The sequence below is a fragment of the Mustela erminea genome, chromosome 3, assembly GCF_009829155.1.
Source record: "Mustela erminea isolate mMusErm1 chromosome 3, mMusErm1.Pri, whole genome shotgun sequence".
NCBI classification, from domain to species: domain Eukaryota; kingdom Metazoa; phylum Chordata; class Mammalia; order Carnivora; family Mustelidae; genus Mustela; species Mustela erminea.
Window position 1 is genome coordinate 103487273 of NC_045616.1, and position 25614 is coordinate 103512886.

General features: G+C 40.4%; 1 protein-coding gene and 1 long non-coding RNA gene across 8 annotated transcripts in view; one reads left to right on the forward strand and one right to left on the reverse strand.

Annotated features, from left to right (window-relative positions):
- LOC116586709 overlaps positions 1–19919 on the reverse strand; it is a 75100-nt gene extending 55181 nt beyond the window's left edge. The window contains exon 1 of the long non-coding RNA XR_004284116.1: positions 19783–19919. This is a non-coding gene — a long non-coding RNA (uncharacterized LOC116586709). The remainder of the gene's footprint in view (positions 1–19782) is intronic.
- Positions 19920–20216: 297 nt separating this feature from the next.
- The window catches only part of FBXW11 (F-box and WD repeat domain containing 11), a 121770-nt gene continuing 116372 nt past the window's right edge, over positions 20217–25614 (forward strand). For 4 of the 7 annotated variants that reach the window (XM_032337019.1, XM_032337016.1, XM_032337018.1 and 1 more), the window contains exon 1: positions 20219–20440. Coding sequence is in view for 6 of the 7 variants with exons in the window: in XM_032337016.1 (XP_032192907.1) it covers positions 20396–20440 (45 nt within the window). In the remaining variant the exon portion in view is untranslated. Of the gene's footprint in view, positions 20441–25614 lie in introns of all 7 variants that reach the window. The other 3 variants (XM_032337014.1, XM_032337015.1, XM_032337013.1) reach the window with 2 other exon arrangements.

Here is a 25614-nt window from a genome sequence, read left to right on the forward strand (position 1 = left end):
ATTAGCTAGACACCAAGAAAGAGAGTCAAATAAATAAAATCAGAAATGAAAGAGGAGATGTTACTGATAACACAGAAATAGAAAGATTCTTAAGAGCTTCTTATGAACAATTATATGCCAACAAACAGGACAATATAGAAGAAATAGAGAAATTCCTAGAAACATACAATTTTATAAGACTGAATCATGAAGAAATAAAAAATCCAAGTAGACTGATCATGAGTAAGGTGATGGAATTAGTAATCAAAAACTTCCCAATAAACAAAAGTATAGGACCAGATGGCTTCATTGGTGAATTCTAACAAACATTCTAAGAAGAATCAATACCACATCTTCTCAAATTCTTCCAAAAAAGAGAAGAAAAGGGAATACTTATTTTATAAGGCTAGCACTACCTGATAACAAAACCAGACAAAGATGCCACAAGAAAATAACATCATACACCAATATGACTGATGAATATAGATGCAAAATCCTCAACAAAATATTAGCAAACTGAATTCAAAAATACATTAAAAAAACCATATACCATGATAAATGGGATTCATTCCAGGACTACAAGGGTGTTTCAACACATGCAAATTAATCAACTTGATACTACATTAATAAAATGAAGGGCAAAAATCATCTGATCATCTCTACTGCAAAAAAAGCACGAGACAAAATTCAACATTTTATGATAAAAATGCCAAACAAGGTGGATATAGAGGGAATGTACCCCAACATAATCAAGGTTATTTGTGACAAGGCCACAGCTAACATCATACTCATTGCTGAAAAACTGAAGCTTTTCCTTTAAGATCAGAAACAAGACAAGGATGCATACTCTTGGCAGTTTCATTCAACACAGTATTGGAAGTCTTACTTCCAATTAGGCATGCATGATTGCATAAATAAATAAATAAATGGAATACAAATTGGCAAGGAAGAATAAAACAGTCACTATTTGCTGATAACATGATATCATATATAGAAAACCCTAAAGGCTCTACTCCCCAAAAATCTGAGAAGTAATAAATTTAGTAGGGATACCTGGGCAGCTCTGTTGGTTAAGCGTCTGCCTTTGGGTCTGGTCATGATCTCAGGGACCTGGGACTGAATCCCACATTGGGCTCCTTGCTCAGCAGGGAGCTTGCTTTGCCCTCTGCCTGCTACTCCCCCTGCTTGTCCTCACATACTCTCTCTCTGTCTCTGACAAATAAAATCTTAAAAAAAATAAATTTAGTGAAGTTGGAAAATACAATATCAATATACAAAAATCTGTTGCATTTCTATACTCTAATAATGAACTATCAGAGAAACTAAGAACACAACTGCCTTTACAATTGTATAAAAAAGAATAAAATACCTAGGAATACATTAGACCAAGTTGGCGAAAGGCCTGTACATTGCAAACTATAAGACACTGATGAAAGAAACTGAAGAAGACACAAATAAATGGGAAGCTATTCTGTGGTCAGGGACTGGAAAAATTTATATTGTTAAAATGCCAATCCTAGCCAAAGCAATCTACAGTTTCAATGCAATCTCCATTAAAATTCAAATGGCACTTTTCATAGAAATAAAACAATCCCAGAATTTGTATGGAACCACAAAAGATAGCAAATAACCAAGGCAATCTTGAGAAAGAACAAAGCTGGAGGCATCATGCTTTCTGATTTCAAACCATATATACAGAAATCAAAACAGTATGATACTGACATAAAAACAGACTTGCAGATCAGTGGAACAGAACAGAGGCCAGAAATAAACCCACACATACATGGTCAATTAACTTACGACAAAGGAGATAAGAATATGCAAAGGAAAAAGTACAGTCTCTTCAACAAATTGTGCTGGGAAAATGGTACAGCCACATGCAAAGGAATGACACTGAACCACTATCTTATACCATCCAAAAAAAACCCCAAAACTCAAAATGAATTAAAGACTTGAATATAAGACCTGAAACCATCAAACTCCTAGAAGAAAACATAGGTGGTAAGTTCCTTAATAGTAGTCTTGTGATGATTTCTTTTGGATTTGACTCCAAAAATAAAAGCAATAAAAGCAAAAATAAACAAGGGGGACTACATCAAACTAAAAGGTTTTGCATACTAAAGGGAACCATTAATAAAATGAAAAGGTAACCTACTAAATGGGAAAAAATATTTGCAAATTATGTATCGTATAAGAAGTTAATACCCAAAAATAAATAACGAACTAATACAACTCAATAGCAAACAAACAAAAAAAAATTCAGTTTAGAACAGGCAGAGGATGTGAATACATAAGGCAACATACATAAGGCAACATACATAAGGCCAACAGGAACATGAAAAGGTAGTCAACATCAATAATCATCAGGAGAATGCGAATCAAAACCATAATTAGATCACTTCCCACCTGTTAGAGTGGCTATTATAAAAAAATAACAAATAACAAATGTCAGTGAGGATATGAAGAAAAAGTCTTTAAGCACTGTTGGTAGAAATTTAAATTGCAACCATTATGGCAAACAGTATAAAAATCCTCAAAAAATTTAAAGTAGAATTACTATATGACCCAGCAATTCCACTTCTGGATAAAAAGGAAATGAAAACACTAACTTAAAATGATATATTCACCCCATGTTCACTGCAGCATTGTCTGAAGGAAATGAAAACACTAACTTAAAATGATATATTCACCCCATGTTCACTGTAGCATTATTTACAATAACCAAGACATGGAAGCAACCTAAGTGTCCTTCAGTAGTGTATAAATACAATAGAATATTATTTAGTCATCAAAATGAGGGAAATCATGCCATTTGCAACAACATGGATGGACCTTGAGGGTATTAGCTAAATGAAGTAAGTTACACAACGACCAATAACATACATCTCCCTTGTATGTGAAATCTAAAAGCATGAAAACAGAAAAACAAAAATCAAACTCATAGATACAGAGAAAATAGATTGGTGGTTGCCAGAGGCATGGGATGAGGGTAGGCAAAATGTGTATAGGTGGTTGAAAAGTATAAACCCACAATTATAAAAGAAATGAGTCGGGGCGCCTGGGTGGCTCAGCTGTTTAAGGGTCCCAATCTTGTTTTCAGCTTGGGTCATAGTCTCAGGGTTATGAAATAGAGCCCTGCATCAACGGGCTTCTGTGCTCAGCGGGGAGTCTGCTTGAGATTCTTTCCCTCTCCCTTAGCCCCTCCGCCGCAATAAAGAAATCTTTTTACAAAAGGAAATAAGTCATGGGATATAATGTACTTGAATGAAAGTCTTTAGAATGGTGGCTATAGTTAGTAATATTTCATAGCTGAAAGTTGTTAAGGGAGATCTTAACAGAAGAAAAAGTTTTTATAACTATGTAGGTTGATGGATATTAACTAGACTTGTGATGATCATTTTGCAATATATGCAAATACCAAATCATTATGTCGTATCCTTAAAACTAATAATGTTAACATGTCAATTATATCTATGTCTACATATCTATATCTATATCTATATCTATATAAAAGGATATGTCTAATACTTATCCCTGGAACTCATGAATGTGAATTTATTTGGAAAAAGGGTGTTTGCAGAGTAATTAAGTTAAGGATATTGGGATCAGATCATTCTAGATTAACCAGGTAGGCCCTCAATCCAATGACAAGTGTCCTTATGACTAGAGGAAAAACACCAGGGTATGGGGGAGAAGACAAAAGAAAGAACAGAAAGGCACATAAAGAGGGATGCAGAGGGTGCCTGGGTGGCTCAGTGGGTTAAAGCCTCTGCCTTCGGCTCAGGTCATGATCTCAGGGTCCTGGGATTGAGTCCCGCATCGGGCTCTCTGCTCAGCAGGGAGCTTGCTTCCTCCTCTCTCTCTGCCTGCCTCTCTGCCTACTTGTGATCTGTCTGTCAAATAAATAAATAAATAAATAAAAATCTTTAAAAAAAAGAGGGATGCAAAGACTAGAGTTACTAGCTATAAGCCAAGGAATGCCTGGAGCTACTAGAAGCCAGAAGAGCCAAGGAAGGATGCTTGTCTAGAGCTTCTATGGGGAGTGCGGCCTGCTTACATCTGGATTTTGGATTTTTGCCCTCAAGAACTGTGACAGGATAAGAGAGGATGACTTTCTGTTGTCCTAAGCCACTAAGTTTGTGATAATTTGTTATAGGAGCCGCAGAACACTAACATGATAGAAAACGAGCATCATTAAGTGTACAAGGAAAAATTTCTCAATCCAGAATTTCAGGTCCAACTAAAATATCCTTGGAGAAAAACAGAAATGAAGACATTTTTAGAAAAAAAGAAAAAGAAAGAAAAATTGTTGCCAGCAGAGATGCACTATAAGAAATGTTAAAGGAAGTTCTTCAGACAGAAAGGAAATGATACCAGATAAAAAACTGGATATTCTTAGAGTGGAGAAGGGAGTTGGGGGAAATTGGAAGGGGAGGTGAACCATGAGAGACTATGGACTCTGAAAAACAATCTGAGGGTTTTGAAGGGACGGGGGGTGGGAGGTTGGGGTACCAGGTGGTGGGTATTATAGAGGGCACGGATTGCATGGAGCACGGGGTGTGGTGCAAAAATAATGAATACTGTTATGCTGGAAATAAAATAAATAAATAAATAAATTAAAAAAAAAACTGGATATTCAGGAAAGAATAAAGAGCATCATAAATGGTAAGTAACTGGGTAAATATAAAACTATTTTTCCCTCTGACTTTGAAATCATAATAACATTTAAAGCTTAATGCAAAATTTTGCCTTGTAAGATTTATAATGTAACATGTATAATACATAGAACATTTATGGTATAAAAGATTGGAAGGAATAAATAGATCCATATAGTTGCAAGTTTTCTACATTTTAGGTGAATTGCTAAATATTAATTCTAAGTAGACTGTAAAGGGCTAACGATGTATATTACAGACCTTAGAGCAACTGCTAAGAAAATAAGGAAGAGGCATAGGTAAAATCTAGCTAGCTGGGTTGAGCGGAGTGCTTTAAGTAGGATGTGGCAGAGGATGATAAAGATTGTTTTAAGGAAGAGAAACAAAAGAACTGGTAATAAAATTGCTTGTGGCAAAGGAAATTAGAGTGAACACTGTAGTGGGCTGAATAGTCCCCACTGCTCCCCACCAATTTTCCTACCCAGAATGTCCACATGTGGCCTTATTTGGAATGAGGCTTTTTGTAGCTATAATTAAGTTAAAGATCAAGGTAAGATCATCATGGGTTAGGGCAGGCCAATGACGGGTTCCCTATAAGATACAGACACAGAGGAGAGACACAGAAGAAAAGAGAAAAAGGCCATGTGAAGATTGAGACAGAAATTGGGGTTATGAGGCCATAAGACAAGGAACACCAGGAAGTACGAGAAGTTGGAAGAGGTAAGAAAGGCAAAAGAATGAAGGTGGAGCCTTACCTTATACCACACACACACACACGAACTCAAAATGGATCAAAGACTTAAATGTAAGAGTTAAAACTATAAAACTCTTAGAAGAAAACAGGAGAAAGCTTCATGAGATTGGATTTGGCAATAATTCTTAGATACGACCCAAAAAGCATAGTTAGCAACAATAAAAAGATGTCAAATTTTATCTTTTATGCATCAAAGGAAACTATCAATAGGGTGAAAAGGTAACCACAGAATGGAAGAAAATATCTGCAAATTATATGTTTTTTACGAAATTAAAATCTAGAATATATAAAGAATTCCTATAACATAACAACAACAAAAAGCCAGGAAAAAAAAAAAAAACAAGTGGATTAAAAAATGGGTAAAGGACTTGAATAGACATTCCTGCAAAGAAGATGTACAATAGCTGATGAGTACATGAAGTGATGCCCAGCATCACTAATTATAAGGGAAATGAAAATCAAAACCACCATGACTACCACTTCACACCTGGTAGGATAGCTCTTATCAAAAACAAAACAAACAATAATAACAAAACAACAAAAAAAGAAAAAACCCACAAAATTCCAAGTGTTGGCAAGGATGTGGAGAAATTAGAACCTTGTGCAGTTGCTGGTGGGAATGTAAAATGATACAGCTGTGTGGAAAATAGTATAGCAGTTCCTTAAAAGAATTAAAAATAAATTCCCATATGATCCCGAAATTCCACTTCTGAGTATATGCTCCAAAGAATTGAAAGCAGGGATTTGAAGAGTTCTTTGTACAGCTATGTTCATAGCCACACTATTCATGAGAGCCAGAAGAAAGAAGCAACCCAAGTGTCAATCAATGGAAGCATGGATACACCACATGTGGCCTATACACACAACAGAGCTAACTCAGCCTTAAACAGGAAGGATTTCTGATACATGTTACAACATGGATGAACCCTAAGATAGTAGGCTAAGTAAAATGACCCCTTTGCAAAAGAACAAATCCTTCGTGATTCCACTTCATGAAGTATCTTGAGCAGTCAAATTCATGGGGCTAGAAAATAGAATGGTGCTTGACAGGGGCTAGGGGAGGGGGAATGAGGAGTTAGTGTTTAATGTGTATGGAGTTTTAGTATGGGAAAACATAAGAAGTTCCTGAGATGGTTGGTGATGAAGGTTACAAAAACATGATGTACTTAATGCCACTGTCCTGTACACTTAAAAATGCATCATATGATGAATTTACGTTATGCCTATTTTACCAGAATTAAAACATGAAAGAACAAGGAAAAAAGACAAAAGGAAGGAATCGCTCTTAGAGCCTTTGAGGGAGTATGGTCCTGCTCATAGCCTGATTTCAGACTTCTGGCCTCTGGAACTGGGAGGGCATACATTTCTGTTTAAAGCCATCAGGTTTGTGGCAATTTGTTGTGAAAGCCACAGGAAGCTAATATAGATACACTGAGACTTCAGAAGGGAAATAAGACCAAAATGGAAACAGAAGACTCAGGTACAAGAGACCATGCAATCCATCATTAGGTGAAGAGCCAGTGCAACACTTTGTACACGTCCCCTCTGAGTGCAGCTGGGAACGGGGGATCATGCATACTCTGTTTGTGGCACTAGCTCATGAACTCTTGTATTCCCAGGCCAGTTGTAGGCATGAATGGCCAGCTTGATAGAAGTATAGGTATCCATGGCCTCAGACCCCTCAGGATGAAGGTCTAGGACACCCCCAAAGGTAAGCCCTCTAAAACAGCAGATATGTTACAGCAAGGGCAAAGGGGATCTAGAACATGTAGAAAGGAAGATGACAAATTATCTACAGTCTTGGACCAACTGCAGCTTTGGGGGCTGCAGCTCTCTCAAACCTTCCTCTTCTAAGTCTTCCCCTAGAAATTATGATGAATCCTATCTTACAGAGGCTGTGACGGACCTTAATTTAAAGTACAAGTGGATCTGAGCAGTGCTTGGGATGATCTATGGCAGACACTGTTAGTGCTCTACCCAGATCCCTGTAACCTCCTCCCAGAGATTCTGTGCGCTTTCTTTTCTAATGGCGGACCCCTGAACAACATGGGTTTAAACTACATGGGTTTACTTAACTTATACATGGATTTTTTTCCCAATACAGTATAGTACTATAAATTTATTTTCTCTTCCTTATGATTTTCTGAATATTTTTTCTCTAACTTACTGTTAGAGTAAGTTTTTAAGAACTAGTATATAATACATATGTAAAATCTGCATTAACTGTTTTTTAAGAACTAGTATACAGTACATATGTAAAATCTGCATTGACTGTTTTTGCTTTTGGTAAGGCTTCCGGTCAACAGTAGGCTATAAGTACAGTTTCTGGAGAGTCTAAAGCTATATGTGGATTTTTAACTGCAGAAGGGCTTGGTGCCTGTAACCTCTGTTGCTCAAGGGTCAGATGTACTCTTTCTCAAGCCCGGCACTCCTATTGATGTGGCTTTGCCTGAAACACAGCGCGCAAGTATCTGGAAGCTGAATGACTGCTCCAGGAGTAGGACCAGGAGTCCATGTTCAGGTTAGGACCAACTCTGGGGAGTGAATTACATCCCAGAACATCATGCAGAATCAGCCTGAAGCTGAAACTCCACTCTATGGGATTCTGCCTCACAGTCTATCTTCCCTTTCTGGGTTCCCCACTCCCTAACGGGTTTCTCCTGGGAGTACTTCTTAAAAAACTCCTTATGTAGTATCCTCATCTCAGGGTTTGCTTCTGGGGAACCCAACCTGAGGCAGGGGAGAAATGTCCTGACTTGTCCCATTATAATCTGGTACCTGTATCTCCTAAATGTTTCATGTCAAAGGCTGTTATCTTTTCTCATGGGGGCACTTTTTGGGTTTCCTATTATTTCTAGATGAGAGTTACCTCCTCTGGCTAGCTCCCTGATACCTTCCTCCCCTCTTAATTTCCTACCTCCCATGCTGTACTCCTCACAGGGGAGCCCTGTAGGAATCACTTTCTCCTCCAGATGGCCTCTTGGTCAGCGACAATTTCAAGACAATGTTTTTGTGTGTGTGTTGGCGGGGGCGGGGGGAGGGGAGCTGGCCTACACAAACATGCATGTTTGCTCCTTGGAATTTTGGAAGAGCAGGTGTTTCTGGAGACAGGTATTTTCTCTCTGTGGCCACAGGCTAGGCCTACTCAGCCTTTGGCCTACCCGCATATTCACATTTGCAGACATGAATGAGGAACTAGTGCCCATGTCTCCAAACACAAAGGGACATGCTTTGGTATCTGAGTGGTCCCTGAGGCACCCTGAAGTGCATCTGGGGAGTACTGGGAGGGACTAATTCTCTAAATGTTCTTCCATTTTGGCAGATCAGTCTACAAGCCTCACAGGTACACCTTCAAAGTGGGGGATGGGCTGAGGAGCTGGCAAAACTGGTTTTTGGACAACCTTCTTCACAGGCCTGTCAAACTTCATATAGTACTTTCCAATAAAATGGCACCTATTGGGGCGCCTGGGTGGCTCAGTTTGCTGGGCATCTGTCTTCAGCTCAGGTCATGATCCCAGTGTCCTGGGATCAAGCCCCACGTTGGGCTCTCTGCTTAGTGGGGAGCCTGCTTCCCTCTCTCTCTCTGCCTGCCTCTCTGCCTACTTGTGACCTCTCTCTGTAAAATAAATAAATAAAATCTTAAAAAAAAAATAAAATGGCACCTATTTTTTTCAGGTTTGAGGCCACAGCGGAAACTCCAGACTAAAATAGTCCCTTTTACATCGGGTTACATAGATAAGGCTCCTGTTGCATATACTTTGCTCCAAGTTTGGTAATTCTGAGCCACTACTGGCTACAAAGATCCTCCAGTAGAGAGAAGAAAGGGAGAAGCAGGCACACAACATTCCCATTCAGGTGGGAAGGAATAGGATAAGGCCATCAACAGGAGAGGATGTACCTGCTTTCACAAGCACAACTCATTGGGATTAATGCTGGCAATCTCGGTCCTATAAATTCTGTGTTCCAGCAGCTAGAATCTAGTTCATCAGGAAATCACTATATAACTTCTTCCCTCTTTACCTGTTTTCTGCTGGCCTGTTTCCTCAGAATTTAGGATACTCCTCGGGATAAATTTCTCAATACTTGGAACCTCCAAGCTGCTTAGGGCCTTACAGAAGGACCTGAGTTAGGGTCCAGCAAAAAAGTTCACACTAGAGTTGAATTATGTACTGCCCTGTCTCTCACTGCCTCTGGTTTTGTACCCTGCTTGCAAGCACCCATCTCATCTTCTCTAGGATGCGAGAACTGCCAGAGAGAGGGACATGCAAGCATGAAGGAATGTAGCTGTTTTTTTTTTTTTTTTTAAATGCGAGGAGCCAAAATAGGAGGTGAGAGAAAGAAAAGTGAGAAAGTTGGAAAACTGTACTGGAGTTAGACTGTGAACAGCTTTCAGTGCCGTAGTAGGTAGCTCACCATGGAGCTATTCAGGAGTGGGGAGTGGGACAGAGAGATTGGCTACCTGATGGTTATTTTAACCAGTATGTCCTTAGTTATTATGGAAGGGAAATCTTTTCTAATTCCAATTCTTTTACACCTATGTCAGAGACTTCTTGGCCAATGTCTAGTTTTGTTCAAGATCCTAGACTTGAGAGTCTGGCACTGAGGATACCAAGGCCCTTTCTGCAGTCACCATAGTGATCTAGAGCAACGATCTTTGACTTTTTCTCCTCTTGTAACCCCAAAAGAATTTTGAAACACTATGTAATTACTCATTTCTTAAAGTACCTAAAAATTTTCAGTATAAATTTAAATAGCTGAGAATATAATTTCCAGTGTATTATAAATACTGACATTTGTTTTTAAAGACTTACTTATTTAGAGAGAGAATGAGCTCACCTGGGCAGAGGAAGAAGGAGAAAGAGAAAGAATCCTCAAGCAGACCCCTGCTGAGTATGGAGCCCAATGTAGGGCTTGATTCCAGGACCCCAAGGTTATGACCTGAGCCAAATCAAAAGCTGTCAAGTTAACTGACTGAGACACCCAGGTGCCCCAATAAATACTGACCTTTAAAAATAAAGCTTTGGGGGCACCTGAGCTGCTCAGTGGGTTAAGCCTCTGCCTTTAGCTTGGGTCATGATCTAAGGGTCCTGGGATCGAGCCCCACGTCAGGCTCTCTGCTTGGCGAGGAGCCTGCTTCCCCCTTTCTGCCTGTCTCTCTACCTACTTGTGATCTCTCTGTCAAATAAATAGATAAAATCTTAAAAAAAAAAAAAAACACAAAGCTTTGTTACTTTTCTTAATGAAATTTAAATATATAGTCATTTCATACTACCTTTTAAATATACATGAACAAGCTGTTCTCTCATAGGAGGAAATTTTATATCCTTTTTTTCTCCTTGAATTCATATCTCTAGTCTGTTTCCCCCCAAAATTTTATGCTTGAAAGTCTTATTGCTCACCTTATCCTACTTCTCTTCTGCACGTTGTGTTATAATTTTTATTTTTGGTGATCCCAGGCTTGGAATGTTAGCAAAAAAGCTTTCTGCATTTAAATTATCATTGGAATTGTTATTAAATGCAGTTGGTCAAACAATAAGTACATGAACATTTTGATAATGATTAAACAGAATTGTATTACAACTACGTCTTTAAACCAACCAATAACCAAAAAAATAGTTTGCATATTCATGCATGAGCATTACTTATTGCTAGAATAAGATGATTTGGCATCAAATTTATTTTTAGGTCACATATTTATAGATGTTGGACTTAAAAGACTTGTTTGTAGAAGAATAAATGTTGTTTGTAGAAGAATAAAAGCAATGTTATACAACTCTGGATTCCTTCAAAGTTATTATGTCAAAATTTACATAGTGATCAGTTACCAAAATTATTTTATTTAATTTATTTTTTAATATTTTTTTCTTTTTTGTTTTTAAAGATTTTATTTATTTGACAGAGAGAGAAACAGTGAGAGAAGGAACACAAGCAGGGGAAGTGGGAGAGGGAGAAGCAGGTTTCCCGCTGAGCAGGGAGCCCAATGTAGGGGCTCAATCCCAGGACCCCGGGATCATGACCTAAGCTGAAGGCAGATGCTTAACAACTGAGCCACCCAGGCGCCCCTAGCAAAATTATTTTAAATTATCATTAAAACTTAATTCAATCATCATTCAATTTTGTTGAGAGCAAAGTACTGGAAATCACCTGACTAAACAAAGCATTTTTTACATCATTCCTGGAGAAATTAACTTTATCAATTTTGGGAAAGCATACCTAAAAGTCTTTATCAAGAATTATGAAATAATTATTCATTAAACTCACGTAGCAGAAATGATCCTATGTACTTACACATACTACTTCATTTCCTTTTCTCTATGCAGACAGAAAAGAGTATACTGTTTGGCCTCCCTTGCAACTTCTCAGGGCTGTGTGATTACGTACTGACCACTGAACAGTGAGCAGGAATGATGTGCGTCTGAGATAAGGCAGTTAACAGCTGGTGACCTTCCCTTCTGTCCCCCCTGCCCAGCAGTATGGGAGGCCATGAATTCCAGGTGGTGTAACTAAAAGATAGAAGGTTAGCTGACCTCTTTGGACTTTGCATGAATAAAATATGTGTGTTAAGACATTATGTCCCTGGGGGGGAAACTCAGTAATGTGTCAGCTTGGCTAGGCTGAGCCACATTTCCTTGAATTTTGTTCCTTTGTGTTTCTGACTAGGGTGGGCCACAGGACAGACTCCTGTGTGGGCTTTGAAGAATAGAAGTAAAACCGAAGTCATTTTATAGCCCATATACATTGTCATTGTTTTGCTCTCTTACCTCCTTGGTGTGAAGAGTGGTTGGGTCTGCAATCACCCCAAGTTCCCTTACAGCCTCCTTTAGCTTCTCTGATTCTTGGGCCAGGGTTGTGGTTTGGCTCTTTGACAAAGGGCTCTATCCTCTGCAGGAGAGTGACACCACCAAGGTTAAAGGCAATAAGAACTAACAGGTTTCAGGGTGCCTGGGTGGCTCAGAGGGTTAAAGCCTCTGCCTTTGGCTCAGGTCATGATCCCAGAGTCCTGGGATCAAGCCCCGCATCGGACTCTCTGCTGGGCAGGGAGCCTGCTTCTCCACCTCTCTCTGCCTGCCTCTCTGCCTACTTGTGATCTCTGTCTGTGAAATAAATAAATAACATCTTAAAAAAAACAAACAAAAAAACTAACAGGTTTCAGTCCATCCTCATGGACTCCAGTTTGGCTTACGCTTGCTTTCCTACATCTTATTTCCATCTTCCCTTCCTGACTGCCTGCTCCAAGGTCTTCAGATCCAGTGTCAGCTGTGAAGACAACAGGCTTACAGAGATTGCCTAATTAGATTTAACAATTATGTAAGGTCAACTCCTTGTAAGAAATCCCTTAATATATTCAGTGGTTCTGCTTCTCTGACTGAGTTTGGACCGATACACAGGGTTGCAAAGGATTAATTTGCTACTGTAGCATAATCTCTTCTCTTTTGACTAATATAACTCTCTCAGTTGGAGATATCTTCTTTCACCTGTAAGTTTCAAACTTAGGAAAACACAAATATTAATTCCATGTTTGCCAATAAATTAATTGGTGAAATATTTCTATTTATATGCTTTAAGTGTTTCTTCCTAAAAATTGTGAAACTAAAGATATACCTTGTCTAATATCTGTTGACAAAGCCAGTCTACACTATCAAACCAGTAATCCAAAAAGACTGTTAGAAAAAGTTGGCTATGTTTTTCAGTTTAAATAAATGTGCCAATATGTACTTTATGATAACTACCTTGCTTCTGATTCTATAGATGGATAAAACATGGAGCCCAGTCATATGGATAAACAGGGTACTATCTTTAATACTTCTTTTTCTTGAATTTATTTTAGAAAGAGAGAGAGCGAGCAAGAGCATGAACTGGAGAGGCAGAGGGAGGAGTGGGTGAGAGAATCCTAAGCAGACTCCACACTGAATGTAAAGCATGATGTGGGGCTTGATTTCACGATCATGAGCTCACAACCTAAGAAAAAACCAAGAGTCAGATGCTTAACCAACTGTGCTACCCAGGCACCCCTTTAATACTTAAAAAAAAAAAAAAAAAAAAAGAGAGAAAGAGTACAAGCAGGGGGAGTGGCAGGGAGAGGGAGAAGCAGGCTCCCGCTGAGCAGAGAACCTGATGTGGGGCTGGATCCCAGAATCCTAGGATCATAACCTGTGCTGAAGGCAGATGCTTAACTGACTGAGCCATGCAGGCGCCCTACCCCTTTAATATTTCTTACCACCATTCTTTTTTCTAGAGTTCCACAAGATTTTCTTCTAAGAGAACTGCATTCTTTGATGTCTACTGGCAATAAGCAGGGCACCTGGCTGGCTCAGTTAGTAGAGCATATGACTCTCATCTTGGGATCATGAGTTCAGTCCCACATTGGATGTAGAAATTACTTAAAATTAAAAAAAAAAAAAAGAAAAGAAAAGAAAAAATATTTAAAATGGGGGGGGGGGCGCCTGGGTGGCTCAGTTGGTGTGGAGCATGCAACGTTTGATGTTGGGGTTTTGAGTCTGTGCCCCCTGCTGTGCAGAGTTTACTTAATTAAAAAAAAATAAACTTAAAAAAGTTTCAGTGCACTATCCCACTCTATAATTTATCTGAATTAAAAAAACCCATTCAAAATATACCATTTCAAAATGTTACTTTTTACCTTCAACAGTATTCATAAGAAAGGGACAGACACAAAACTCTACCAAGGGTTTATGGTGCTTTGGTTAAGAGAGAGTTCACTGAGTCCAGTACTTTGAAGTAGCTCACTTGCTCTCTCTTTTTGCATCTCTGTTGGTTACCTATTGCTCTGTAACACATTAACTCAAAATGTTGCAGCTTAAAATAACAAATACCCATTATCTCCTAACTCTCTATGGGTCAGGGATCCATAAACAACATAGACCGTTGGTTCTGGCTTAGGGTCTCTCATGAGATCAAGATGTCAAATGGGGCTGCTGTCATCTGAAGGATTGAATGGGGCAAGAGGGGCCACTTCTAAGGTGGCCCTCTCACAGGCCTGGCAAGAGTTGATTGTTGGTAGGTGGCCTTAGTTCCTTACCGGCTGGACAGCTCCACAGGGCTGCCTGAGTGTCCTCATGACTTGGCAGCTTGCTTCCCCCAGAGTAAGTAATCCACGAGAAAGCTAGAAAGATGCCACAACACCTCATGATCTAGTTTAAAGTCACATACCCTCACATCTGCCATACTCTTTTGGGAAAATTTAATATAAAGAATTGTTGTTTATATTACAAAGCTTTAATAAAGCAGTATGATACTGACACAAAGACAGACACATAGGTCAATAAATCAGAATAGAGAGACAAGATAAAAGCCCATACGTACATGGTCAATTAATCTATGACAAAGGAGGCAAGACTATACAATGGGGAAAAGACAGTCTCCAATAAGTGGTGTTAGGAAAACTGGACAGCAACATGCAAAATAATGAAACTGGACCACTTTCTGATACCATATACAAAAATAAACTCAAAATGGATTAAAGACCTAAATGTGAGCCCTGAAGCCATAAAACTCCTAGAAGAAAGTATATATAGACAGTACCTTCTTTGATATCAACCTTAGCAACATTTTTCTAGATATGTTTACTCAGCCAAAGGAAACAAAAGCAAAAATACAATACGAAAATAAAAAGCTTTTGCATATCAAAAGGAAACCATCAGCAAGATGAAAAGGCAACCTACTGAATGGGGGAAGATGTTTGCGAATGATAAGTCCAACAAGGGGCTAATATCCAAAGTAAAGAAATAAGCAACTCAAAAAAAAAAAAAAAAGATTGATTAAAAATGGGCGGAGGATTTGAATAGACATTTTTTCCACAGAAGACATACAGATGGCTAAGAGATCCATGAAGAGATGCTCAACATCATTAATCATCAAGGAAATGCAAGTCAAAACCACAATGACATGTCATCTTATACTTGTCAGAATGATGACTAGTATCAAAAAAAGAAGAAATGACAAGTGTTGGTGGGGATTTAAGAAAAAGGAACCTGTTTCCACTCTTGATGGGAATGTAAATTGAGGTAGCCACTGTGGAAAACAGTATCAAGTTTCCTCAAAAAAGTAAAAATAGAAATACTATATGATCCAATACTCCACTATTGGATAGTTACCCAGAGAAAACGGAAGAGTACTTCTGAAAACATACATGAATTGCTGTGTTCATTGTAGCATTAATAAAAGCCAAAATATGGAAGCAACTTACAATTCCATTGATAGAGGAATGGATAAGGATATGGTATACACATACAATGGAATATTACTCAGTCATAACAAAGAATGAGATCTTGCCATTTGGGACAACATGGATGGACTTAGAGGGTATTATGCTAAGTGAAATAAGTCAGAGAAAGACAAATACATACGATTTCATTTAAATGTGGACTCTAAAAAACAAAATAAAAAGCAGAAAGAACTATTAACTAGTAACAGGGTATTAAGTATTAAGGGGCAAAAATAATGCTAATTACAGAAAGAGCAATTATTGGGATCAACCACTACTGTAGGACTGAGACTGAGTACCCAAGGAAGAAACAAACTTGGAAGAGCCTTCCCACCCCCACTGCTAGGCTGAGATTCAGACCTCACTGGGGAGAGGTTAGTTATGGGCCACTGGATGACTGAAATTTGCTGAGGTGCTACAGGTTGTGGCTGGCAGGTAGGAAACTACCCACTGAAGTGTCACTGAATTCACAGGGAAGCCACCCTCTGAATGTCCTGGCCACCCGTGTGTGTGCACGCGCGCAAGTGTGTGTGTGTGTGTGTGTGTGTGTGTGTGCTGCAGGGAAGGTATGGTTCTGCAAACCATTTGGTTCTGTATACCACAAAAGCAAGAAGGTAAGTATACGAGAAAGTATACTAGAAAGTATACTAGAACTAGGAAGAGAAGATCCTTCATTTGCCTGTGTTCTTCTAGGGCTCCCTATTGACAAAATTAAATGTTGTGCCAGCTGGCAGAGGAGAAACGTTCACAGGGTCCTAGTTGGACTCCAGTATTCCAAAGTATGTAAAAGAAGAATGGATTTTGGAACTAAGATGCTATAAATTGATAACAGGCACACACATGGTCTGAGGCACAGAAGTTAATGTACTTGATTATGAAGTGCTCTCCCCGACTCCATTAAGTGTGTTACATTATACATACACTTTGTGTACCATACTGTCTGCACAAACTAAGCAATTCTGAATTCTAAATACGTTTCAGACCTCGGGGTTTCAGTTAAGGGATTGTCGACCTGACCACTTTGTTGTCAGCAGGTCTTGCTATCTGAAAAACCAGGGGGAAATATGACTCAAAGTCTTCTGCCTTTACTGATGACCAAATCTAATCAGCAGCGGGCTTCTAGCCCAACAGTTAAAATACCTGAGAACCTGAGTTCTTGTTTAACATAAGTAATAAGCCGTGGCTCAGCTTGCCTCTTATATAGCTTGGGTAAAGCTTCTATCAATACATGATTTTTTTTTTTTTTATTTCCAGCATAACAGTATTCATTATTTTTGCACCACACCCCGTGCTCCATGCAATCCGTGCCCTCTATAATACCCACCACCTGGTACCCCAACCTCCCACCCCCCGTCCCTTCAAAACCCTCAGATTGTTTTTCAGAGTCCATAGTCTCTCATGGTTCACCTCCCCTTCCAATTTCCCCCAACTCCCTTCTCCACTCTAAGTCCCCATGTCCTCCATGCTATTTGTTATGCTCCACAAATAAGTGAAACCATATGATAATTGACTCTCTCTGCTTGACTTATTTCACTCAGCATAATCTCTTCCAGTCCCGTCCATGTTGCTACAAAAGTTGGGTATTCATCCTTTCTGATGGAGGCATAATACTCTATCCCCAGGGGTACAGGTCTGTGAATCACCAGGTTTACACACTTCACAGCACTCACCAAAGCACATACCCTCCCCAATGTCCATAATCCCACCCCCTTCTCCCAAACCCCCTCCCCCCAGCAACCCTCAGTTTGTTTTGTGAGATTAAAAGTCACTTATGGTTTGTCTGCCTCCCAATCCCATCTTGTTTCATTTATTCTTCTCCTACTCACTTAAGCCCCCATGTTGCATCCCCACTTCCTCATATCAGGGAGATCATATGATAGTTGTCTTTCTCTGCTTGACTTATTTCGCTAATACATGATTTTTTAATCTCATTGAGCTCCTGGAATTTGACCCAATAGTATTTTTTCCTCTTACGGTGGGATAAGAGTTTAATAAAAGGATAGAAGCCTTGAGTTATTTCCATTACAGTTCTAACACCAAGTGTTGCACACTCGAATCTCTCTGTGGGTTAGGCACAAAAATTAAGTGAGCGGAGCAGGCAGATATAAGACAACAGGGAGCAATGGTGACAGCAGAAATCTATAGTGCCATGCTTCAAGTAAAGAAGGTCATTGCTACTTAACCCCTGAATATTGTTGCCACACATAGCCAAAAAGCTAGATAGTCTAATTTTTCAAGAGAAGATGGAAATTCAAACTTTAAAATGCAAAAATGTCAAATTTTAAAACAATAAAAATGATGTAGGATAAACACACATATCGGGGAATTCAGCTTGTGACTCTTACCCTAACCCTACGTGGTAGGTCTTGTGGCAAATCCTGGTACATCAGGAGTCTTGGGTGGCTGTTACATTAGTAGTCCTCAATGAACCTTGACTCTCTGTACTGCATAATAGTCCCTTTCTACATGGATTCTGGGCTTGGCTGTACAACTTGCTTTGATCAATGGGACATTAGCAAGTATGGTGCGACCAAAGGCTTGATGATCATTTGCTCATTGGGGCTTGTCTTCCTGGAAGCTAGTTACCATGCAGAAGCTTGAATGAATGCTAAGACACCAAATGAAGAATAGATGCCCTAGAAAATGCGAAGCCATTTTGACAAGCTCCCAGCTGACTACAGTCTCATGAGTAACCTCCGTAAACTATGTGGGCCCAGCTGTGTTCAGTCGACCCACACAACTGTAAAAATAAACCACTGTTATTTTAAGCTACTATTTCTTGGGTGTGGCTTATTATGATACACCACATAACTGAAACAGAGGTCATTTATTCTAACTCCTGTATTACTCCTGTTTTACTAACCAAGGTCCAGACAGGGGAAGGGGCCTAGTGAAATGCAGACAGCAAGTTAGTGGTAATAACTTTCCAATTCTGTGCTCTTCCTTCCTATTGCTTTTCTTTTAATTCTTTTGGTAGAAAATACCAGATAAAGACAATGAAACTTCAAACTGTACCAGTGGAACTTACACTGTGCCCTGCATGCATATAAATTACTGTAATTACTTGATCCTTAGAAATGGAAAGATTTCTAGGTCACTGAGTCCCCTCACTTTACAGGTGCAGAGAATTCAAAACACTAGAGAAGGAGAAAAACAGCCTCTGATATTTGGAAGCTGGTCTGTTACAATTATCCTGGCTCTAATGTTACTAGATGATAGATGGCCCTGTTAGGTAGGCCTTGTGCTCTCCTGTTGAACAGAATTTCACAGGACATAAACATCAGATAGGGCCATTCTCTGACTGTGGATAGATCAAGACAGAAACAAGGTCATTCCTTAATTACATTCGGACGCAGATAAAACATGAACATTGTCCAAACCATAAAAAATGACCAAACATCCCCACTCTGGCTGATGAGGGGTGTCTGCTTCTTTAGCAATTACAGCTTCGGTCTCGATCTACTGTTGCCTTGTTCCAGGCATGATTAAGATGCCCAATCATAGGAATACCCCCACTTCCTGACAGTATCTAATCCAGAGTAAAGCCTCATTTCCTCAAACCCTCTCCTAACTCACCTAACAACAACTCTTACCGAGACACCTATGATTAATTTCTCTTGGTGCGTATTCCCTCTCACTGCAACCGATAATACAATGAACTTGTTCAATCAGAATGTACCTGCTGGTCTTTGGTTAGCGGGCGCTAACAGACCTGACAAAGTTCACACAGAGCTGAAGGCAGACTTCACTAGGAGTCTGCAGGTCTCCAGCTGCGGTACTTCTTAGCGCCTACTGTTTTGGCTAGTCTCTGTTTTCCCACCACTAGAATTAAGCACTATGGTAACAGAGTCCTTCCTTGTAATGCTCGGAGCTGATTCCTAGTGCTTAGGCTGGCAGAGGCTGGAAGTTTAAAAAACAAGTATTTCCTGAACGAATGAATACGAGGGGCTCAATATCCAATATACACAGGTTCCCATTCGTCTGTCAGCTCCTCACAGTTCGTGGTGCGTACAGACAGCACTATAGTTAACTCACCTCCAGAAACCCACTTTCCCCAACGAAATTTCCAAACCCCTCACTTCTGTGATGCCCAAGCTTTCACAGCCTTTCCCTTGCCGGAGCTTCTCTCGCTTGTTGGCCCCTCCCACTTCTGAGCCCCAAGTCCTCCCAACGTATCTAGAACCCACCTGTCCCTAGCCGCAGACGTTCGCGGACCAACCTTGCCGCTACCTAGGTGTAGACTGGGCTCTGAGGCAACCACTGCGCATGTGCGGAAATCGGTCTCACACGCAGGATCTCTGACGAGTGAAGAGTTACCTCTGAGTTTCCGTCCCGGTCTCAGTCGCCTGGGGCTGCCAGGAAGTCAGGAGAAACTAGCCGGAAGGAGAACCCGCGCGCAGGGCTTTCTGGGATATGTAGTCGTGGAGAGCCCGAGACCCTTTTTTGGGGGAGCCCTTAATTCTTTAGGTTTGCCTGTCCCACATGACAGTTCAGTGCTACTTTTGTTCAGAATTCAGCTTCAGGCTGCCAAGAGAGATTGGCCTGAAGTTGACTTCTCATACCCACAACGCTCTGCGGGCCCCCGGCGCCTGCTGGGAGCTGTAGTCCTCGGTCTGCGTACTGCGTTCGCCGAGGGGGAGGGCGGAGCTGCCGGCGGCCCGGGCGGGCTGGCAGCTACAGTGGTTAAGATAGCCGCCTCCGCCTCTACCGCCTCCGCCGTCGCCTCCTCCGCCCGGGCCGTTCGCTGCTGCGCGGGGAGAGCGAGGCGGGGCCGCCGGGGCCGCCATGGAGCCCGACTCGGTGATTGAGGACAAGACCATCGAGCTCATGGTGAGTGAGGCCCGCTGGACCGTTCTTCCGTCCGTCCGGCCCCGGGCGGGCCTGCCCATCTCAACGTCCGGCGCGAGGCCGGCCCCAGCCTTTCCCCACCGCCTTGGCCCGGACCGGGGCCCTCCGCTTTTCTGGCCTCGGGGCCGACGCGGTTCCTCGGGATCCCTGGAGATCTCAGGCCGGACCTGGCCCGGCCCCCTCCATGCTCCTCGGTTCTCCTTCCTCCTTCTGTCCTATATCCGGGCCCATCTCTTGAAGGACCCTCGCTCGATTATGCTGTGGCCTTAGCTCACACTCGCTCTAGCATCTCATTCTCCTTCTCTTAGGAGGGGATTTTTTCCCTTGAATTTCTTCGGCCCAGGCCTGCACCGCTTTTGCAAGCCCCACTAAGGCCGAGTGAGATGGTGGTGGGAGGGGGTTACGGAGGAGATCGATCAGGGCCTCGATCTCCGCGTCCTAGTAGGGGTCTCAGCACCCTCTCCCCTACGTAGGGCTGTGTGGATGCCCGGATAGGCCTTACTAGGGTGGAGGTGGGGAGCTCTGGGGTTTGAGGCTGTGACGGATAAGGGGCCTCTTTCCCGGGCTCCTGTGGTGTCCAGCTTCTCGGACAAAGGGTTTCCTACTCCGCGGTGAGGGATGTTTGCATAGCAAGGCCCCAGGTACTCTGGATTCCATCTCCCAGGAAAGGGAAACCCTAACTTCATGTTTCCCAGCGTTGCTTTGGGAAAATTGGGCGGGGGGGAGGGTTCTTCTCATCACTGCCGCCAGTTCTTTCGTATTTAAAAAAAAAAAAAGAGGAAGGAAAGAAAAGAGGGAGAGAATCCTAGGCCCCTCGGAAAGCGATCACTTTTCTATTACAGACCATTGGTAGCCATGCCAGACTTCCCGGTCTTACCGACACCCCAGCCGCTTTCCGTTTTACGACTTGAAGCCAGAAGGGGTTTTTAGAAACAACTGTAAGAAGGTGGTTACTAGAAGAGAAGAATTTGCTGCTTGATGGATGGTTTGGTGGAAGAAAAGAAACATGGCAGCTATTACCTGCCAGTTCGAACACTGGGGAAATCAAACTGGGCTCTGGAGAGTTGGGGGGAGGAAGTCTTTACCTCAGCAAATGGACATGCCCAGGGTTTCTTCCTGTGGAAACCTTGACAGTTTCTTTGTATCTCTCCTAACACAGTAACAACCTCTACCCCTGGATTGAGAGGAAAGGTGAAAGAATCTACTTAACCCAGCAAAATGTTTTCGTAGTCAGATTTTCTCCAGTGTGAAAATGTTTATTGAGTCAGTGATTCCAGTTGGTAGGGTTGGTGACATCAGAGCCACTTCCCCCATTTAATGCTATAAATAATAAATGGTGACACTGAAAGTCTGTTGGATAGCTGCATGGTTTCTGTGGATGATGGTATCTGGGGAGTTGAGATGCATGTTTTAAAAATGGAAGTACAGTAGCATAAACACACAGACAGCTTAATATTTGCTGTCCTTTGTATAATGCACAGAACTAGACTTCTCCAGTATTCTTTAGGAAAAAAAAAGAAAAGGAAAGAAAAGAAAAGGCCTTGGTTGTTTCTGCTTTGTGTGTGCACACGTGTGCTTGCTTTTTAAAGGATATTGTCACGTGTGAGTTTTTATTTGATTTTCATCATTAAGTAGTTTTTCCTTTTCAGTATAATTTATTGAACTATTATTGTAGTGAAGGTTTTGATGTTCTAGAAATTTTGTAGTGGGTTATTTTGGAGGAAATCTCTTCCTGGAATTCTTATGGATGTACAGTACGTGTCCTCACAACTGGGGGAGTACTTCACATTGAAAAGTTCTAACTTGGTGCCCCTGAAATTGGCTGTTCCCGTGCTCCTTCCATTTCCATTAAAAAAAAAGAATGGAGTTCTTTAAAAAAAAAAAAATAAATAAAATGTCTTTATTTTCAAAAGAATTAGAAGAAATACAGTGTACTTCATTTACTATTGTTTACTGTATAGTAAAAAAAAAAAAAAAGCTCTGGCCTAAATTTATTGGTTTCCCATGCTCATAACTTTAAAAAAGTTTTGAGTATACATGATTTTACTTATTTATGATCTGAAAAGATATTTCAGCCTTTCAAGGATGTTAAAAACCGGGATTCTCAGAAAATTTAACAAAGAGATCAGTTTTGAAGTGACCTTTTCATATATGGATTTTGATATTCTCTCAAAGGTATACCGGATAAGACTCTTAGGCAGTCCTTTTCATAACCATATATGCATTTATTTTAGTGTAGTAGATAGCACAGGTATTTAACAACTGATTTAGTAAATCCAGGATTGGATGTAGAAGATAATGCCTTAAAAGCTAATTGCATATGCTCTTTTTATTTGCTGAATTTTAATTAGTTTCCAAAACTGGGTTAAAAATACTTTTTACATTGGTTTCAAAATAACATAATTGAAAGAGAGGAACGGGTTAAACTGATGGTATGGTGAAAGCCTAAAGCATGAAATATTTTTAGATTTTTATGAGTCAGCTTCAATACTCAAATATTTGTGATTGTGCTGCCTGTACCAGTTTGGTACTTAATGGTTAACAGGATAACTTTGATTTGATATTCCAGAGGGTACTACATTAAAGACAGGAAACAGGCTTTTTGGGTGTCTCCAGTTTGTTAATCTTCATCCTTCCTCTTCCAATGATTGGTTCTTTTTCTTTTTTTCCCCTTGTACTATTTTTAGTTTACTAAGAAATAAAGCTGGTGATAGCCTAATAATTAAATCTCCAAAATATGCCCCTCCACCCCCCTTGTGACTGCTACGTAGCTCTGTCTCAGGCTGGGTCCACAAAGAGTAGTTCTCCAGTTGACCTACCTCATAGGAAGGGTTCAGTCTTGAGTATAGACTCTAAACTCTTCATTGAGACAACTGAATTTATAATTGCTCATAGTAAATAATTTAACTGCCAAATGACTTTCGTGGCCTTATATTGAATGAGTATTGTACCTAGTTTGTGGGACTGTTTTTGAAATTTCTGACTTTGGTAGAATGAGCATTATTATTAATGAGGTAAAAAAGTAGTAATCCAATAGGAAATATACAAAGTTTACCAGACCATGTGTGTTATGGTGGATTTCACTGAAAGAAGGAATATTGCATTATGTATCACATGATGTTTATCCATGCTTGAAATAGGAATATGAGTTGATGTTCAGACCCTCATTACTAGAAAGCACTCACAGAGTTGTTAATTGAAAGAGAAAGATGGTAAGTTTTCCCTATTAGAAGATAGCAGAAACTGATGTTCAAGGTTAGGAAAGGTAGCCCTGCTTCCTCTATGGATGTGAGAGCATACCCACCCCCCTCCCACAAACACAAATTGATGAGCAGTTTATTGTTAGCTGTTGGTTGGTTCCTCTCTTTGCTCAATGACCTTACGTGACTCATTTTCCTTTTGTGTTATCTCTAAGTGGCTGTATTACTTGTTGAATTTAGTAATATAGGTAAAGTACGTTGGACCTTATTAAGAAGGTAAGATACCAGTGCTGTGTTTTTGAGCTGTTGAAGTATGGGCAGGCCACAAGGCCAAGGAGATGAAAGAAAATAAGTGAAGTCATGGAAATTTTTCTCTTTTTCTTTTTGGATCCTACCCACCACCCCCTTCTTGTCACTGGTTTTCTGACTGGAGTAAGTAAGATTTAGTGACTCTTCTAGGAAATTGGATCTTAGTTTGTCACCATCACTTATCCTTATCTACTCCTAAGCATGTGCTGATTTACCAAATGCAGATTAAATAGATAAGGTTTAAGAAGGATCTGAATGAAATAAACCACATAAATATTTATAGACTCATTTACCTGCCTCAAGAGGTGGCTCAAATACATCATTTTTTGCTGCTGGTTTGGAGTAGGTTAGGTGTCCCTTCAGAATTGACAAGGAGAAACATGATCCTGTGAACATGACTTGGTACCCTTGGCTCTTGATTGCCCTAACCTGAGAACAGAGAGCTAGCACAGGGAAATCACTAGCCTATCATACAGGTTCACAGATCAGCACAGAACAGCCATTTGACCCTTGAACAACATGGGCTTGAAGTGTGGGTCCACTTATTTTTTACATACTTTTTTAAATATGTTTTTTTCTTCTTTATGATTGTCTTAATATTTTCCTTAGCTTAATTTATGTGAGAATGTAATATATAATACATATGAAATACAAAATGTGTTTAGTCACCTGGTTAGTCACCTTATTGATAAGGCTTCCAGTCAACAGTAGGCTATTAGTAGTTAAGTTTAGGGAGTCAAAAGTTACGTGCAGATTTTCTGTTAGGTGACTGTCAGTGTTCTTAATCTCTCATGTTGTTCAAGGGTCAGCTGTAGAGCCCTCTGAGTAGTGCTGTTTGAGCCTATGAATCTTGCGCTTTGAGGTTCCTGGGTTCCACCTTGTGGTGTTTACACTTTAAGGGAAAGAAAGCACTTCAACTCCTAGTAGTTTCAATTCCAGAGCCCCAGCTTTTCTTCCCCCATTCCTCACTTATTCTTTATTACAGCCGAAGGGCAGACCAGGGTTCTTCAGATTTTGTTCACGCTCCCCCCCCCCCTTTCTTTTCTGTCAACACTGATACTAACTGACCAAGTCCATGTATTGAAGGCTGCTGATGTTTACTGGAGGGACTTAATAGTCGGCTGTCTGTCCACATTGGCTTAGGTCAGTTTCAGCAATTCTCTCTTCACCTGTACTGAGAAAATCTTGTCTTCAAATACAGTTTAGATGCCACCTCTTTTGATGTCAGTTTACATTATGGTGGCACATGCCATTTTGTTTTTATAGCACTGCCTACATGATGTTCACTGTAAATGAAATGAATGAATTCTGGCACTTTGTATTTATCTTGTGGCACTTAGCATATTCTGGGTTCGTGGTACAGTTTCCTGTCTGTGTCCCTTGTAGAATGATAAACTCACAGTGCCTTCTTTTGGTACGTGATCAGTAAATGTGGAGTCGACTTTTCTTGTTGATTGTTGACATGCATTATTGCTGTCTATCTGTATGGCAGTTCTCCCCTGTATCACTAATTCTCATAATAATCTATTCCTAACTCTTATGGGACTTATCATACCCGTCTGTGTATCATAAAAGCTCGTGATCTTGTTTAAATTTCCTTTCCAGAGGCTCTTGTCTTTTGAATCCTTCGAAATGCTGAGTCCTTGG